An 18,108-nucleotide genomic window follows, 5' to 3' on the forward strand; every position below is an offset into this window, starting at 1 on the left:
TTTAAATTAATCATATATTGAGTGTGCTAAAATATCCCCAAATATAAAATATGTATTTATTAGTATTTAGATGAAAATAAAATGATGCCGTAATTGCCGTGCGATAATATATTTGAAATTCAACTGTAAGTAAATGCTATTATTAAATTATGCGAAGATAAATGCGATGCGTGTGCATAAGCCGGTAAAAATCTTTAAAACGATAAAAATACGACTTATAAGAATACGGTAATAATAATAATAACAATAATGATAATAATAATAATGAATAATAATAATAATAATAATAATAATAATAATAATAATAGTAACGGTTGTAAAAGATAATGACGGGATAATGAAATGCCGGTATTAATAAAAGTTAATAATTATAGTAAAAAATGCAAATAATTATTTTAAATTAGTGTATATATTTAGGAGCCAAATAAACCTCTAAAAAGTTAGTTCATGTGACACTTTAGTGTATATTTTAACTAGGTTTAAAAATTGGATATGAAACACAAGTTAAGTTGAGTTAAATATGTATGATGTATATGCGTTAAATAAGTTTATTATTAAAAAAATATATGATATGATATGATATGCCAGCTAGGATGCACAAAATTTTGAGAAAAATACTCAATTTATGTGTCACATAATTTTTTTTAGCCTGTCTCAAAAGAATGTCACCTTTCTATATTTAAAAATAATTTAATTTTAAAATTTTCTTTTTACCGTTAATAAGATGATTTTTGGACCATGTATTTCAGAAGTTTATTTCTTTCTAAAAATGTTCAGTCAAATGATGTTACATAAATTAGGACGATGGAGTAATAATAAATGATATTTGATATTTGAGTCGAAAACGAAACAAAAAAATGTTTAGTACTGCTGTTGTTGTTGTTTTCGAAATGATTACTGTTGCTTGATATTTTTAAAGACGATGCCGTTTAACGGCACGGAACCTGAGTAAATAAATAACCTTTTAGACTGTATTACAATTAACAATTCCCCTCCCGCCATGACTACACTCCCTATCCTCTTCCCTTCAATCTCCATAACCAAACACTACTCTCCATTTCCACTTCTTCATGTACAAACTCTAAGCTTCTGTTCCGTCAAGTCAATTCAGAAAAATCCTCACATTTCCAAATCTAGAACCTTCTACAAGTTTCCCAAGTCAGTTTTTCCGTCCCAAGACCAAGACGAAGACGAAGATGAGGATGACGAAGAAGACGACGATGACGACGACGATGAAGTGGCGGATGAGTACGACGGGGTTTCCACGGAGGTTTACGATGGAGGAGAAGAGAGTGAAGATGAAGTGGAGAGTAGTTCAGTTAGTGGAGAAGTGTTGTTGGACAATATTGGGGAATCGACAAGGCAGAGAGTTGAGAAGCTGAGGAATGAAGTAAAAGAATTTGGTGATGAAATTATTGATGCTAATGAACTTGCTTCTATTTACTCTTTTCGTATCGACAAATTTCAGGTTTGCTCTGTTTATTTTCGGCATAATACATAGTTACACACCTTAATTTGACTTCAACTGCCTACTAAACACTCCAACTTTTAAGAATGCACTTCTAGACACCTCAACTCGTCCCCACTATCTAGTAGACACCCGACGCTGACGTGGCACGTAAACTTCGGAGGTGTCTAGATTATCATTTTGTAGGATAAATTGAGGTGTCTAAATGTGCATTTTAAAAGTTGGAGTGTTCAGTTGCCAGCAGAGGCCAAGTTGAAGTGTCTATCTATGTATTATGCCTTTATTTTTTTCCTGTATAAAGCACAAATAATTCAATGAACTTGCTTCTGTTTACTCTTTCCGAATTGACAATTTTCAGGTCTGTTCTGTTTCTTGTACTCCTCTGTCCCAATTTATGTGGTACAGTTTGGATTTCGAGAGTCCAAACATTTTGATTTTGACTGTGAATTCCGGCATGGAATCTTCAAGTTTTTTACATATTTGAAAACTAGTAGGAAGTATTACCTCTGTCCCAACAATCGGACTTTCTATCTCCTTGAGGTAGGGGTAAGGTTCGTACACTCTACCGTCTACCCTCACCAGACCCCACTTGTGGGAATATACTGGGTACGTTATTGTTGTTGTTTGACTAGGTATGGAGTTTAAGAAATGAAGCAGACTTTTGAATCTTGCGGACTTAAATTAAAGATTTGTGTAGTACTTTAAATATTGTGGTCTTAAACTTGCTATGTAAAATGTTTGAATTTGGAAAACTTACTAAATATAGAAAGATCTTTTTGTACTGAAAAGGAAAGTAAGACAGCAGAGGGAGTACTATAAGTCACAATGATTAACAAGTCAAAATATTTAAAAGATATATTGTCAAGGAAATACTTGTTTGAATTTCGGAATAAGGTGCCACATAAATTGGGACGGAGGGAGTATCCTGCATAAAGTACAAATTATTTAATTTTGTTTTATTTTCTAGTTATGTTGATATATTGTGCGACATTTTGAAGCGCTTGTCGATTCAAGCTTTTTTGAGAGGTTCATCAGTTGTGGTGTCTGCGCCTACTAGTAGCGGGAAAACATTGATTGCTGAAGCTGCCGCAGTTGCTACAGTAGCAAGAGGAAGGAGACTATTCTATACTACTCCTCTGAAAGCTCTATCCAATCAGAAATTTCGAGAATTTTGGTATGAATTTTACTAAATTATGCTCCCTCCGTCTCAAATTATTTGTCGTGATTTCTAAAAATCAGTAGTTTAAGACAAAATTAGTTATTTCTTTTCCATTTTATCCTTAGTAGTAATTGTTCTGAAGAGTACAAACACCTCACTAGAGTAAATATTTAACGAAGAGAGATTATATCTTAAGACATACATGAGGGTAAAATAGTCAAACCCCCCTCCTAATTAATGTTTTCTTAAGGGGCGTGTAAAAGAGAAACACGACAGATAATTCGACACTAGGGGAGTAGTCACTATCTTCTATCCTGTTTTATATGATTTATGTCCTACCAAATTTTATCATGTTTCCTATTGCAAAATATTTATGTTTATCAGACTTAATTTTCTTTGGGGTACTTTACAGTGAGACATTTGGTGAAAGTAATGTGGGGCTTCTCACTGGAGATTCAGCTGTTAATAGAGATGCTCAAGTTTTAATTATGACAACTGAGATTTTGCGCAATATGCTATACCAGAGGTACATTTCAGTGGGTTTATATACTGTTTCATATTAGTTATTTGATGGAAGCTGAGTTTAATAGCATGCTGATCGGCTGAAAACACAAAAAACCTATTGCATGTGACAATCTGGTTTAGCTTCTGTGTATAGAAATTTCAAAGACTCAAACGAAGTTGGCTATGTGTACCATCAAACTGTTATTGAGTTCCAGATTTAAATTTGTGTCATATGTCTGCTAAGCAAGCAGTCAACAAAGAAAACATGGCTTCCTTTAAAGCTGGAAAAAAGAGTTTGGAGGATAAATAACTGTCAGATTTTTTTTGTACTTATTTAGTTTCTTGTTTTATTGATTCCTAAATTTACTACTGAATTACACTTCACTCTGCAGCGTAGGGATTGCTTCCTCAGATGGTGGTCTTCTTCATGTTGATGTAATTGTTTTGGATGAAGTACACTATTTAAGTGACATATCTCGGGGTACTGTTTGGGAAGAAATAGTATGTGTCTTCTGAATGTGCAAGTTCTTTACATCTCAATTCGTCAGCAGCCTCAGAGTACCAATTTTCTATATTTACTCCCCTCTTTCTGTTTTTAAGGTTATTTATTGCCCAAAGGAAGTTCAACTTATATGTCTTTCGGCGACTGTTGCTAATCCAGATGAGTTGGCTGGATGGATAGGTCAGGTATTGCAGTGAACCCATTCCGATCGCTCTGAAAGTTATATTCATCTATATCTATTGCATATACAACCAATGAAGTCTATCTGGTAAATGCTTCTCCGGTCCTTTAATTTTGTTGATCCCTCCAAGTTGTACTATTCAGATTGAAGTTATTTTGGGCTGAATTGTCTTATCTTCTTCATTTATATTAGTAGAAGGGAAACCGACGATTTTGTCCTGATAGTGAGCATCCATTAGGGTTAATAATCATTTTCTTGTCCAGCCAGGGTTAAATTTGATAAAGTTTAAGAGAAAAGGTGCAATTATATGATGGGATAGGTGAGGTAAAGGGTAAAGAAAATTATACATCAAATTCATAATGATTGTGTCATATTCAGAATTCTGTTTGAAATTTCACTTAGCCTAAACGTTCCTGATTTTATTTAGTTTACCGATAATTTAGTAAGTTTGAGTCCTTTTTTTTTTTTCCTTTCTCATTCCACAAATGTCAAGCTCCTGTAATGAGAGAGATAAATGTTGGATTTTTTTTTTTTTTTTGATGAAGTAAATGTTGGAATGATAATTATCCATTCATATGTCATCTTTTAAACGACTGTCCATTTAATGAGAACCAAAATTATATGTTACTCATTGACATTCTTGAGGCCGGTTTTCTTTACCACACTTTTCCTTTTTTTTCTTTTCAAAAAGCTGTTTTTGGGGGTCGAAATTGTTCGAAGTGTACTTTTAAGTTTAATACTTGATCTCTCCCATAAAGGTCTTCTTGGGTGGTAATTGGAAACCTGAGGCGTTGGCGATGAATAATTGGATCTTTATCTTTTGAACAATTTGATAGTTCATGGTTGATTTGTCAAACTTCTTCTATAATGTGATAAATAGAGTAAACCCCTTAATAATAGGTGGTTGTTGTGGAACCTTAGGCGTTGACAAGACAAAAGACCTGACTTTTAATAAACTGTAGGTTAATTGCCTTTTAGTTTGGCTTGGTTTTAGTTAATGTTAACGTTTTTGGCACTTATAAATTTTGTGGATTTCTGGTTTTGATGTCACAATAGGTAAACTTTGAGACCTTGTAATCAAACTATTAAGTAGCTAATGTTACCGGTTAACACCTTGCTAATTCCATCTTCTTTTGATTTTTTTTTTCTGTTCAAGCCCTGAGTTTCCTTCTTGTTCATAGGAAAAAGCTTTGCAATTCCATGTTGCCCTGAGTCTCTTTCTTTCAGTGTCTACTGTTTACATCTTTTTGCATCACATGTCTGTCTGTAAATGGTTTGATTATTCGGAGATACCGTCAGAATAGAAAATGACCTTTTTATGCTGATTCTGGCTGCGAAAATTGAACTTAATCCAGGCTTTCCAGTTCTAGTTCAACTTTTCTAGAGTTTTGTTAAAGTTAATCTAATGACAAGACAGAATGGGTTGTTTATTCACTTCTCTAATTTATTGATCTTTCAAGATTCATGGTAGGACGGAGTTGGTAACATCAACCAAGCGTCCAGTTCCATTGACTTGGCACTTCTCCACAAAAACAGCTTTATTACCCCTTCTTGATGACAAAGGAACAAGCATGAACAGGTAGAATTTTTCCCCTTAACTCTTTCATTGGTATCAGTGGCGATTTTTTTTGGTTTCTGGAGCTTATAGCACTCACTGCATTTGACTTGATTTCCTTTATAACAATGGAATAACTTGGAGCGATGCATTGCTTTACTTGTTATGACATTTTTCGAAGGTCATAATATATGCATGATTCAAAATCATTATCTTGGTAAACTACTGATTCCCAGGTATTAGTGTTCATTCAGTTTAAGATTTTTAGCCCCTGTTCTCTCTTTTTACAGCATATATATAGTTATATGTTGTTGAAGCATGCCACATACATGCTGAAGTTCAAAAGATTGTATCTACAAAATTCTCAAGAAGTATATTTCAACTACATATGATGGATTGGCCCAGAAAAAAACCTGTGGCGGGATGGGGAAAAACAAATCATAGTGGTGTGAAATACTTTCCATAGTATTTGGAGGAGAAGTATGAATTACTTACACAAGAAGATGCTGAAATTCTCATTTGTAATTACCTTGGTCTGACTGTGCAGGAAGCTGTCACTCAACTACTTACAGTATGATGAATCCGGCAGTGAACTATACAGGGAAGAAGTATCTAAAAGAAGAAAACCAAGAAGACGTGAAAATGATGTTCGTCCGCTTTCAAAGAATGATATAAATAATATTCGCCGCTCACAGGTATTTGTAGAATCTTATTCAGTCTGAACTTTGTTTTACGATGTAATCGTCCTTTTTTTTTTTTTTAAAGATAATTTGTTGGAGCATTGTCATTTTTACAGAATTTATCAATAAAAGATTGTCCTTTTCATCGAAAACTGTCAATTTAACTTATATCCTGGAATTTTCCTGACATGTAACTCATAGATATGACTGTCTTCACAAAATTTAGTTACAAACTTATATCCTCAGGTACCACAAATTATAGACACACTGTGGCACCTAAAGGCAAGGGATATGCTTCCAGCAGTTTGGTTCATCTTTAGCAGGAAAGGATGTGATGCAGCTGTTCAATATCTTGAAGACTGCAGGTTACTGGATGAGTGTGAAATGAGTGAAGTTGAACTGGCACTCAAGAGGTTCCGTATTCAATACCCTGACGCTGTGCGTGTGTCTGCAGTGAAAGGCCTCCGCCGAGGAGTGGCTGCACATCATGCTGGTTGTCTCCCCCTTTGGAAATCATTCATTGAAGAGTTATTTCAGCGAGGTCTAGTTAAGGTTGTCTTTGCTACTGAAACACTTGCTGCTGGCATCAATATGCCTGCTAGAACAGCTGTCATTTCATCTCTCAGCAAAAGGGGTGATAGTGGACGAGTGCAGTTAAGCTCAAATGAATTATTTCAAATGGCTGGGCGTGCTGGTCGTAGAGGTATTGATGAAAAGGGTCACGTGGTTCTTGTTCAGACTCCTTATGAAGGGCCTGAGGAGTGCTGCAAAATTCTTTTTTCGGGGCTTCAACCTCTTGTTTCACAATTTACCGCCTCGTATGGAATGGTGCTTAATCTTGTAGCGGTACGTACTTCAACCTGAGCCTCCTCTACTCATTGTTTTTATTTTCACGATCTTATGTCTTCTTATTCTCCAGGGGGCCAAAGTTACCCGTAGATCAAGTGAGTTAGATGAGATAAAAGTCACACGAGCAGGGCGGACTTTGGAAGAAGCAAGGAAGTTAATTGAGCAGAGTTTTGGGAATTATGTGGGAAGCAATGTCATGCTTGCCGCAAAAGAGGAGCTTGCTAGAATAGAAAAGGAAATAGAGACACTTACTTCAGAAATCAGTGAGGAAGCAATTGATAGAAAGAGCCAGAAGCTCTTAACGCAGTTAGCATATCAGGAGATTGCTGAACTCCAGGAAGAATTAAGAGTAATTTCATTACTCTTGCTCTTGATCTTTTATTGCCTCAAATTAGACAGTTTGTTTGCCGGCCGCGGAACATTCTTTTCCGATTGCTTATCAGAAAAAAAGGATTTACTTTCTGACCTGAAAAGGCTGTAGAGAGCCAATACGCATGGTGAAACTACTTCCACCTAATTGTCCATTATAAAATATCAGATTCCTCTTTTAAATATTCTTTCAAAATTCTTTGTCTCAAGGACGGCTTTCTAGTTGCATTGGCCTATATGTTTCAGTTCCTGGAAGCATGAGTAATTGAAACAGACTCTTATCATTGAGTGTCTTTTCTAGTTGGCATCCTTTTGAAAAGTAATCTAGTTATTCAGCATGTCCCACACTCTTTCCAACCACTATTTCTTCCAGCTCTAGTAATTTCAATAGCATACTGGAACATTCTATTGATGGTCATTGTGCCTATCTTTTCCAGGCCGAAAAGCGTCTTCGAACTGAACTGCGAAGAAAAATGGAGCTGGAAAGAGTGTTCTCGTTGAAACCTTTGTTAAAGGAGCTAGAAGATGGACACCTTCCATTCACGTCTTTGCACTACACCGACAGTGATGGGGTACAACATGTAGTTGCTGCTGTTTATCTGGGGAAGGTTGATACTTTGAATACTGAAAAGCTTAAAAGTATGGTAAGCATTTCATGTGACCTTTTTTTTTTTTTTTAAACTTAATACTAGTAAGTACGGAAGCCTTCATGTCATCAACAAGTACAATGCTTGATGCTTACTTCTACTAGCAGTGGGCCTCCATAGATGCAATTAGCTTATGTCTTCAGCATTTGAGCTGCAAACATCTTGTTGCATACAGTAGAAAGCTCTGTTGTAGGTGCTTTGCTCAATTGCAACAAGTACAAAAGTTGTTAAGACCTTAATGCAGTTCTTGCTCTTTGTTGTCAAAGTTAATAGGTGGCATGTTTGACATATTGTATAATTCGTTGCAGTTTGCCATGTTTGTAAAAGTTATAATTTTCTGCTATTTTATCCTATTCTAACTCGAGAGTGGGGGATCACGTTGCCATCAAATTGTCACTAATCTTGAATCTTTGGTCATTGTTTAAGATCAATTGATCAATCAATCAATCAACTATGCCTCAATCCCAAGTGGGAGTTTATCTTAGACTCTACGGAGCTAAATATCTTGTTGTTGAAACTTGAAAGAGCCTCTCTCTTTCTCTCTCTTTCCTATCTTCCAAGTCATTTGGGATATGCCATATGCAATTCCTTTAAATTGAGGGAATTAATGGTCATTATTATGGTGCATTCCATAAAAAACTTTTATGGTTGGACTGCTGTCAATCTTCTAATCCTCTTAAACCTGTTTGTGATTATAGTACTGCAGTTTCCTATTAAAGCAAAATTCTCTCTTTGGTTACCTACTGTACAGTAGTAGGAATGTGTAATCCTTCCTTTTTCCAGGTGTGTGACAATGATGCCTTTACATTAAAGACAGTAGCGGAAAATTTTGAACTTGGTGACAGTGGACGTGAAGATGTTAAACCGTCTTATCACGTGGCTCTTGGTTCAGATAATTCTTGGTATCTTTTCACAGAGAAGTGGATTAGAACGGTTTACAGAACAGGGTTTCCAAATGCTGCCTTAACTCTTGATGACGCTTTGCCTCGTGAAATTATGGCTGAGCTTCTTGATAAGGCAGAGATGCAGTGGCAGAAGTTAGCTGTGTCTGAACTTGGAGGTCTATGGTCTATGGAAGGTTCTTTGGAGACATGGTCTTGGAGTTTAAACGTGCCAGTCTTGAGTAGTCTATCTGAAGAGGATGAGGTACCCTATCTATCAACTTCATCTTCGGGTGTGATTGTTTTTCTTTTGTTGGACGGTTTTTATCTAATAGGGGGGTTTCCTCCTCAAGTTGATAGTTGTTAGCATATGCTTTGCATTTCATGTTTATTTTTTTGTTTTTGTTTTTGGTGAAGTAATTAAAATGTATTAGAATGGCATCAAGAAGATGCAAAGGTTACAACTAAGCATAAAGCTGCTTCAAACAAGAATTATCATGAAGCTAGCTGAGCAAAAACCTGTAAACCAGTCAAAAGATCCAAAAAGATATCCCCTAAGACGCTACTGTGCTAGAGTTAGGGAGCTAACAAAATCCAAAAAAATATCCACACTGTTTACAGGGGAGAAAAAGTGCCAACTGAAAAGAGTAACTAAACATCTAGCCTTAATGATACTTATGGAAGTTGATATTCCATCAAAACATCTGCAGTGTCTCTCTTTCCAAATACTCCAAAAGATTGCTGCTGGGATCATCCTCCAGATCCTTTTGATGGTCTTGTCAACTCTCCTGCATACCCAGCTAACATAAGCATCTTTGATGGAAAGGGGCATCACCCATTGGAGGCCAAACAAAGAGAAGAAGAAATGCCATATGTTAGCTGTTATGGGGCAATGCAAAAGGAGATGATTGACACTCTCATTGTCTTGTTTGCAGAAAAAACATCTATTGATGAGAATGATGCCCCTTTTCCTGAGATTGTCTTGAGTAAGGCAAGCCTTATGGACTGTCCAGGTAAAACAAGAGACCCTAAGAGGTTGTCTTGTCCTCCAAATATGTTTCCAGGGAAACTCTTCAAGGATGCCATTCTGCGCACACTCGAACTTGTAACTTTCTTTCACAGTGTAGACCCCTTGCTTGGTGCTGCCCAAAAGTAATCTATATGAGATTTGTGCATCCAAGTTGCATTCTCCAAGTGTCTGTAGCAGAAGAAGAAGTTCATTAATTTCCCAATCATTCAGGTTCCTTCTGAAGATTGGGCTCCAAGCATTGTCAACTCTGTATTGGGCAACTGTTGCTTCCTTGTTGGTAGCTATCTGGAACATCCTAGGAAAGGATTCCTTCAGAGTAGTGTCCCCAATCCATTTGTCTAACCAAAATCTAATCTTGATTCTATTACCAGCTTTGAAAAAAAACTTTATGGAAAAAATCATCCTGAAAACTGCTAATGTGTTTCCAGACTCCTACACCATGAGGTTCTGTACTCTTCTTTGGGCTCCAATGGTCATGAGATCCATGCTTTGCTTAGATGACGTCCCTCCAATACCCTGCCTCATTTTGCCCATATCTCCAAAGCCACTTCATAAGCAAACTTTTGTTGTGCAGCTTTGCGTCTCTAATTCCCAACCCCCCTTGAGCCTTGGGTAGAATAACTTTCTGCCATTTCACCAGAGAGAACTTATGAGTTTGGCTGTTACATTCCCACAAGAATTTTCTCCTTAACGTGTCTATCTGCTTTGAGACTGAACCTGGCAAAGGAAATAAAGACATACAATATGTAGGAATACTATCCAACACACTGTTGATTAGAGTGAGACTGCCCCCCATAGATAGGTACTGTAGTTGCCAACACACTGTTGATTAGAGTGAGACTGCCCCCCATAGATAGGTACTGTAGTTGCCATGTATCTAGTCGCTTCTCCATCTTTTCAATTACTCCATTCCAAATCACAGTGGATTTGAAGTTAGCACCTAATGGTAGGCCCAGATAAGTGGTGAGAAACGAGCCTACGTTGCAACTCAGGATGTCAGCTAGTTCCTCTAGATTGGGAACCTCATTAACAGGATAAATAATGCTCTTGAGCATGTTGATGTGTAGACCAGAAATGGATTCAAAGACCATAAGAGTAATGTTGAGGTTGTGAATTTGCTGACTGTCTGCTCCACAAAAAATCAAGGTGTCATCTGCATAAAGTAGATGAGAAACATTGACTGTGGTAGCAGGATCTCTACCCACCTGGAACCCTTGAATCCACTGTAGCTCTTTGGCCTTTGCTAGCATTTGAGAAAGTCCCTCCATGGCCAAAATAAAGAGGAAAGGGGAGAGTGGGTCTCCCTGCCTTAGCCCCTTTTTAGAAGAGAAAAATCCAACAGGGCTCCTGTTTACTAATACTGAGAATTTCTGGGTCCGGGTGGTGGGGGTGCAAGGGAGATGGATGTGGAAAGGAGGGACGATGGAGAAACAGCTAAGTGGATCTTCCATTTAGCATAATCAGTTATTAAAAAGTAAAATATTTCCTGTTTCCTAGACAATAGATATTCTTATCTGGGATCATAAGAACCTTATTAGGGAGACGGAACATTCTCTCCTGTGTTCAGGATTGCTACTATAAAGAGTAAGCAAGAATATAGTCATTTTTGCTTTATTAAGCATGGGTATCGCAGATTTTAGAGTTCTCCATTTCGAGATTTCATCCATATGTAGAACTCTGGTTAGAGTTGCTACTACTTATACACTTTGGGTTGTCCGAAGTTCAACGTCCAATTTGTTTTTCTTGGTTAAATGCCACTTGAAGTAAGGAGAACCTGTGGTTCTTCTTTTGGCAAAACTTTTAAATGTTAGGATTTAGGACTCCTGCTTATATTGTTCCTTGTGTTACTCTCATCATTATTTATTTTACAAGTTCCAGAGGTAAGAACTAAAGACACTAACATAGACTTGCTGGTCCCGATGATCAGCTGCCATGGGTGATTAGGTGACGTACACCCACTGCCGCAAGTATCTTTCTGGGACACCCCTCAACATCGTTACTTAAAACATCCAATTTATGCTTAAAGTGTAATTGATGATGATCCATATTAGAGGCTATAGAATCCTTGTAAGATGAACAAGGCATCTTTAGTTTCTGTTTTTTTTTTTTTTTTTTGTGGACTCTGTATAGGGACTTTCAGCACACCTTTTGTGCCGTTGAGATATACAAAAGTGATCATTCACCAAAATAAAAAAATGCTTAAAGTGTGATATGACACAAACTGTGTCAAGACTCAAAGACTTCTGAATCCTGATACCTCAGATAGATTTAAAGTAAACCAAGAGCCAACTTTTTTGGCTTCACCACTGGGTGGAGTTAACATACTTCTGTATTGGCATATAGCCGGGTAATGACTAATTTTGATTATGTCAGCAGTTTAGAATTACTTATCTGCATTTCTCTCATGCACACCTTACAAAAGCATAGCATGTGATAAAAGAACTAGCGTCGCATGATATATGATTTTGTTTCGTTTTGTTTTAGGTGTTAAACCATGCGAGACATCGAAATATTGAGCCCAACTTGTACACTTAATTATTTTTCCTGCTGATGTATTGTCAGGTCTTGCAATTACCTCAAGCATACAATGATGCAGTAGAATGCTATAAGAACCAAAGGAATAAGGTCTCTCGTTTGAAGAAAAGGATAGCTCGTACAGAGGGATTTAAAGAGTATAAGAAGATAGTAGATTCTGCTAAGTTTGCTGAGGAAAAGATTCGGCGGTTGAAGGTTAGGTCAAAGCGTTTGATTGGTCGTATAGAGCAGATTGAGCCAACTGGTTGGAAGGAATTTCTGCAGGTATATCACTGCTTATCTGCTTGTTGCATGCCATTGATTATACGTCGTGTAGTTGTGCAACTTTTCATCCTTAGCCCGTGTGTCTGGTACAACATCCTTCTATTGGGCACGATTGAATGTTCATGCTCTTCTATTGTGAAAAATCTGTTTTATCCTCAAGCGTGCATACAATTCCCCCATCTACTTAAACACCGTGCCTTAACAACCATCTTTGCCCAAATAGAAAGAGAAGGATTTTATCGTAATATATATATATTTTTTTTTGAGACGTTTCGGAAACAGCCGTCCTACCTTGGTAGGAGTCAGGTCTGCGTACACTCTACCCTCCCCAGATCTCACGTTGTGGGATTTCACTGGGTTGTTGTTGTTGTTATTATTTTTGAGACGTTATTGTTGTTGGTTTCCTCCATCATTTCTGGGGATTTGCTTGGAGATTAACTTTGTTATTTGAAGTTTGGAAATGTTCAGGAAAAGAATGAAGAGTTCACTTCTGTGAACTGTCTTTCAGAAGTCATCAGAAAATCTTTTGGGAAGCAGCATTCTCTTTCACAAACCTCCATTCAAGAATTATACGACACTTCTTTTTGGGACTTCCAAAGTGTTGACGCCATTCAATATCTGTACAACTTTCATAATTTCAAGAATTCAGATTCATTAAAGTATCCCTACTTTGAACTTTCATGTGATGATTTCTCTATCATATAAATTTTCAACCACTACAATACTTTTCTTCCACTATATAAGTCAAATGAAGAACTTAGACTTCGTATCTAGTCAAATAGCGTCATATAAAATGAAATGGAGGGAGTGCGTCATAAAGGGAAAGGATTGAGAGAACATTTTTATGATGTTGCCTTGCCGGATAACTAACTAATTCTTTGTTGAATGTTTTATTTCGAAATAGAATAGACTCTTGAAACTGCATCAAGCGTCCATGACTTCTTCTTGTTTTACTTGGTCTGGTGACTTTCTTGAGGCAGTTTTTCTGTTGAGATTGAAGCCCTTAGTTAGGTTGTTTCATTACCAAAAAGAAGATACTCATCACTCAATGTCTGCCAGGTCAGCAATGTTATACATGAAAGTAGAGCATTGGATATCAATACACACGTCATTTTCCCCCTAGGTGAAACTGCAGCTGCAATTCGAGGAGAAAATGAACTTTGGCTTGCGATGGTTCTTCGAAATAAGTTGTTGCTGGACCTAAAACCTGCTCAGCTTGCTGCAGTCTGTGGAAGTCTAGTTTCTGAAGGCATTAGACTTCGGCCCTGGAAAAATAACAGGTAGAATCTCTGTTCTCAAGTTGCAGAGTACTGTCAGTCTGCTTATTACTCCATATATTATAGGATCGCCTTTAGGGATCGTTTGGTAGGATGTATTAGAGAAGATAATACATGTATTAGCTTTTGTATTATTAATCCCTTGTTTGGTACACTTTTTCAACTTATGGATAACTAATGCTTGTATTAGTTATACACCCTATTTGGTATCATCCTGTGTATAACTAATGCATAACGAACCATGGTATTAGCTATACTGAGATTGTTAATGCATGCATAAGCATGAATAAAGACAAAATTGCCCATGAAGTCCCTCAAAGCTAAAGAATGTGGAGGGTATTTTTGTAAACAAACAACTTTTCTAGAAATTATGCCATGCATGTTATTTTTAATACACCAAACAAAACAGTCGATGATAAATAATCTCAGCATAACTAATCCCTGCATTACTAATGCAGCCTATTCAGTGCTATTCTTATACACCCTACCAAACGACCCCTATAGTTTCGTGCGAGTGTGTAGGTTTATCTAGCTCTTGCATCCACCTTGCTTACGAGTTTTCCTCCACCTTGTGAATAAAGGACTCATCCTTATTAAGAAAGGCCACTACTGCTGTTCTTTGTCTTAGCATCGCTGAATTAGAATTTAGTGGTCTAAAAATTGAGTTACGAGAAGTTTTAAGTTTATATTGGTGACCAACTCCTTTTTATTTAAATTGCAAAACGTAATCTTTCATATCTTTTCATTTATATACATGTGCGCGCGCATGCCTGTGTCTGTCAATCTGAGAATACTATTTTTGTCAATATAAATGTAAGTAAAATAATGTTGAAAATCTTCATATTATTTTGAAAATTGTCAAATATAGCAATTATGCTTGTGTTTCAGTTACATATGAGTAGTTGAAAGCACTTTGGTTGTCATTGTATTATACAGACGAAATACAGGAATACCATTAGTGTTCTCATTGTGACTTTATCTTATTTCATCATTTCTTTTTTTGTTGTGGTCTCTAGGAGTATTTCTATGAGGAAGATGCCTAACAATCCTGGGATTTTTCTGTCAAGAGTTAGAACACACAATCCCCCCCACAACACACAACCAAAAAAAACCCCCACCCACCCACAATACCCTCCTGCACTTCCTCTTATATTCTGGGTAGATGGATGCACAATATGTTGCCTTTTTCTTGCCCGCTGAGATGGCAGAAAGCAGGATAATGTCACATTAGAGTTAAAAGAAAAAAAAATAAAAAATTGCAGAGGTTTGGGTAAGTTGGTTTCCAGCATAAGCTTCAATACCCCTATATGAACTTGCACAAACTATAGGTCGCAGTTGATCTGTTCATATCCCTGATGAGGCTGTAGTTTCATTAATGGCAAGTATTTCTTACGATATCTGAAGCTGTCTTGAAAGATTATATTGACTAGGAGTTTGAATAACCGGTGGCAAATTTTTGCGGAATAAAACATGCATATTTTGATTTCCTTGGAGAAATAATTCCATTAGCTGAGACCTGATTTGAAGTTTTATGCAGTATAATCTAATTAAATAGTAGAAATGGTTGGTGGAAAACAGTATCCTTAGAGCTATCTTCCAGAAGGGACAATATTTCACTTTTAATACACTCTAGTTTGAATTACACTTGCTTCTCTCTGTTGTGTCACTTGTGTCCTGGTGATTTCCAGAATTTTTGTTGAATAAGGAGGCGAACCTGATTTTAGATGTCATGTTATTTTACTTGTGCTTGACGTCAAGACTATGCTGCAGTTTGGAGATTAGTAGCTCTATTTGATAGCTGGATAGTTGTTGTTGTGGTAGGTACTATCTAATGGAAATAGACTTTTGGGTTTCTGAAATAAAGAGGTTTGTATGTGTTACACCATTTAAAACTTCGGGTGCAATTCGTCGGAGACATCTGCTTGCAGCTTCATTTAATCCAGAATTCAGTACCGAGTTCTTGCCAGAGCTTTTATACTCCTTTGGTCCACTAGGTATTTTTAAAAAAACTGCAGAAATCAAAGCAATTGTTTAGTGAACTTCCAGTTTCAGTTCATCATGGTTAAGTTGGCTTGTACATGATCGCCAATATATTTTGAACTTCTGTGCTGAAGAGGAAAGCTCTGATTAACATCTTCTATCTGCAGTTTCGTTTATGAACCCTCTACCACTGTCTTGAATGTCATTGATTTATTGGAAGAACAAAAAAGCTCACTTCTAGAGCTTCAGGAAAAGCATGGAGTAAATGTGAGTTTTCAAGTTTGATTGGAGCCCACTTTACACTATGTTCCAAGTTGGCTTTGCACTTCATTAATGTGAAACAAACTTGCTATATCACAGATTCCTTGCTGCTTGGATAGCCAATTCACTGGCATGGTTGAAGCCTGGGCTTCTGGTCTTACTTGGAAAGAGATTATGATGGACTGTGCGATGGATGAAGGAGATTTGGCTCGCCTTCTACGAAGAACGATTGATTTGTTAGCTCAGGTATGCATGTTGTTAAAGACTATCCATCTTTCGCTTGCTCTATTTAGGGAATTCCATATTGCACTAGCGCTTGCATATTCTTGGGCGACCGTTTGCAGTCAATCTTCTCTATATCGTCTCTTGTTTTCAACTAAATATTCACTATTCAAGATTGAGAGCTGAGTATTACATAGTTTAATGGGTACACATCCAGTCCCCCAGCCTATATAATAATTAATAAATATTCACTATTCAAGATTGAGAGCTGAGTATTACATAGTTTAATGGGTACACATCCAGTCCCCCAGCCTATATAATAATTAAAGAAAGACTCACTGCCCTAATTTAAGTTAAGTTCCTTATTTTCAATGATTATGTAACTCCTTATTTTCTGTTCTTCTTTCAAGTTTTCTCCAGTTTCATTTTTGCTCCTGTGCATGATTATTGCAGGTTCCCAAATTGCCTGATATAGATCCACTGCTGCAAATTAATGCCAAGAGTGCCTCTAACGTAATGGACCGCCCACCAATAAGTGAATTAGCAGGATGATATTCAAACAAAAATTCATCATCTAGTTAAGGAGTCGAACTCAAAGGCAGGTAATCTATAGCCTCTGTTCCTTAAGAGAAATAGAACTTGATCAATTTAGTTTCTGTTGACGAGGCTTCAAATTAGTGAATTTCTCATTTGTCACCTGCATATCGATTGATAGTTCATCCATGATCTTCATGGTTCACACAGTTTGAAGTTCTTATCAACTCCAAATAGTAACTACTCTTTTACCCTCGCAAAGTAGACTCATGTTTGTCTTTCTTTCGTGAGACTGATTTCTCTTTCACTGTCCTGAATTCTACTGGTCTAAAATCAATCTCATGACGGTTTAATATTATTGAGCCAGGCTCAAGCCTTTGCTATAAGGGATTTACTCAAAGCCTTCAGAGTTGCAAGAACCTAATGTACGAATGACAGGTGCAGCGTCTTGATAGGTGGAAGAGAGCGTTAAAAAGACCTACATAATGAGTATTTTCCCATGAGAAGTATTAGCTGGAGTATGTTGCATACATCTCCAAAATGGAGTAAACAAACACACTGCATCAAGTTGGTGCATCTATTTTTGCAGATTGATTGGCAATTCCTAGAAAGAACGCGCAGCAGAAATGAAGTAAGATTCAATGAAAATGGGCATGCTTTTCTTAGTAGAAATACATGACACATAAGATTGAATTCCAAATTTTAGCAGAAGTAATTGATGAGTTCTTAATTTCACATTGAAGTTGATTGTTGGTCAATTAGCTTGGAAGATTGTCCTCTGTTTCTTCTTGGAGTTGCGACAACGCAATGGACCAGAATGGCATATGTCGATTTTTATAAAATGTAACTGTATATTCCATAACAAGAAGCAATTTGTCATTTGTGGATTAGCCAGGATTTTAGGCAAAATGTATATAACTCCGTTCGGAAATGGTTATGTCGCCAAGCATCCTTGTTTCCATATCCATTAGTTTCAACCATTTTATTCATATTTGACTATTGATACAAAATTAAATATTCTTTCCGTACCAATTAAGTTGCTTCTAAATCATAAAAAAGTGACATTCTTTTTGGGATATGTTAAAAAGGAAAGGATAAATTGGGACAGAGAGTATTAAATAGGTAGAATATTGCAAAAAAAATAATCCTGAACTTGGCTATTTGATAACCTTTACCCCTAGATGACGTGGGAACGTAGTTGCACCCAGTT

General features: G+C 36.8%; 1 protein-coding gene across 4 annotated transcripts; it reads left to right on the forward strand.

The window, feature by feature from the left end:
• Window positions 1–1,000: 1,000 nt before the first annotated feature.
• LOC132067429 (DExH-box ATP-dependent RNA helicase DExH15 chloroplastic) lies at window positions 1,001–17,829 on the forward strand. Of its 4 annotated transcripts, none has more exons than XR_009417142.1 (17): window positions 1,001–1,468; window positions 2,467–2,642; window positions 3,040–3,153; window positions 3,524–3,632; window positions 3,732–3,818; window positions 5,275–5,393; window positions 5,917–6,064; window positions 6,296–6,895; window positions 6,969–7,247; window positions 7,705–7,911; window positions 8,698–9,060; window positions 12,388–12,624; window positions 13,684–13,904; window positions 16,049–16,148; window positions 16,242–16,388; window positions 16,818–16,966; window positions 17,109–17,829. XR_009417142.1 is itself a non-coding variant. In XM_059460654.1 (17 exons), exons 1-16 carry the CDS (start codon window positions 1,001–1,003, stop codon window positions 16,914–16,916), a joined length of 3,474 nt encoding a protein of 1,157 aa, XP_059316637.1. In that variant the 3' UTR covers window positions 16,917–16,962; window positions 17,488–17,829. The 4 variants fall into 4 exon arrangements, 2 of the variants coding, with proteins under 2 accessions (XP_059316637.1, XP_059316636.1); XR_009417141.1 differs by having other exon boundaries at window positions 17,488–17,829; XM_059460654.1 differs by having other exon boundaries at window positions 16,818–16,962; window positions 17,488–17,829.
• The last annotated feature ends 279 nt before the right edge of the window (window positions 17,830–18,108 follow it).

The sequence above is a fragment of the Lycium ferocissimum genome, chromosome 8, assembly GCF_029784015.1.
Source record: "Lycium ferocissimum isolate CSIRO_LF1 chromosome 8, AGI_CSIRO_Lferr_CH_V1, whole genome shotgun sequence".
Lineage (NCBI taxonomy): Eukaryota > Viridiplantae > Streptophyta > Magnoliopsida > Solanales > Solanaceae > Lycium > Lycium ferocissimum.

Bases quoted from the DNA above. Each gene is read 5' to 3' on its own strand.
- LOC132067429 (XM_059460653.1), top strand. From the start codon at position 1,001: ATGACTACACTCCCTATCCTCTTCCCTTCAATCTCCATAACCAAACAC. The intron at 3,154-3,523 runs GTACATTTCAGT...TTCACTCTGCAG, and splicing joins CGCAATATGCTATACCAGAG to CGTAGGGATTGCTTCCTCAG. The intron at 5,394-5,916 runs GTAGAATTTTTC...CTGACTGTGCAG, and splicing joins AAAGGAACAAGCATGAACAG to GAAGCTGTCACTCAACTACT.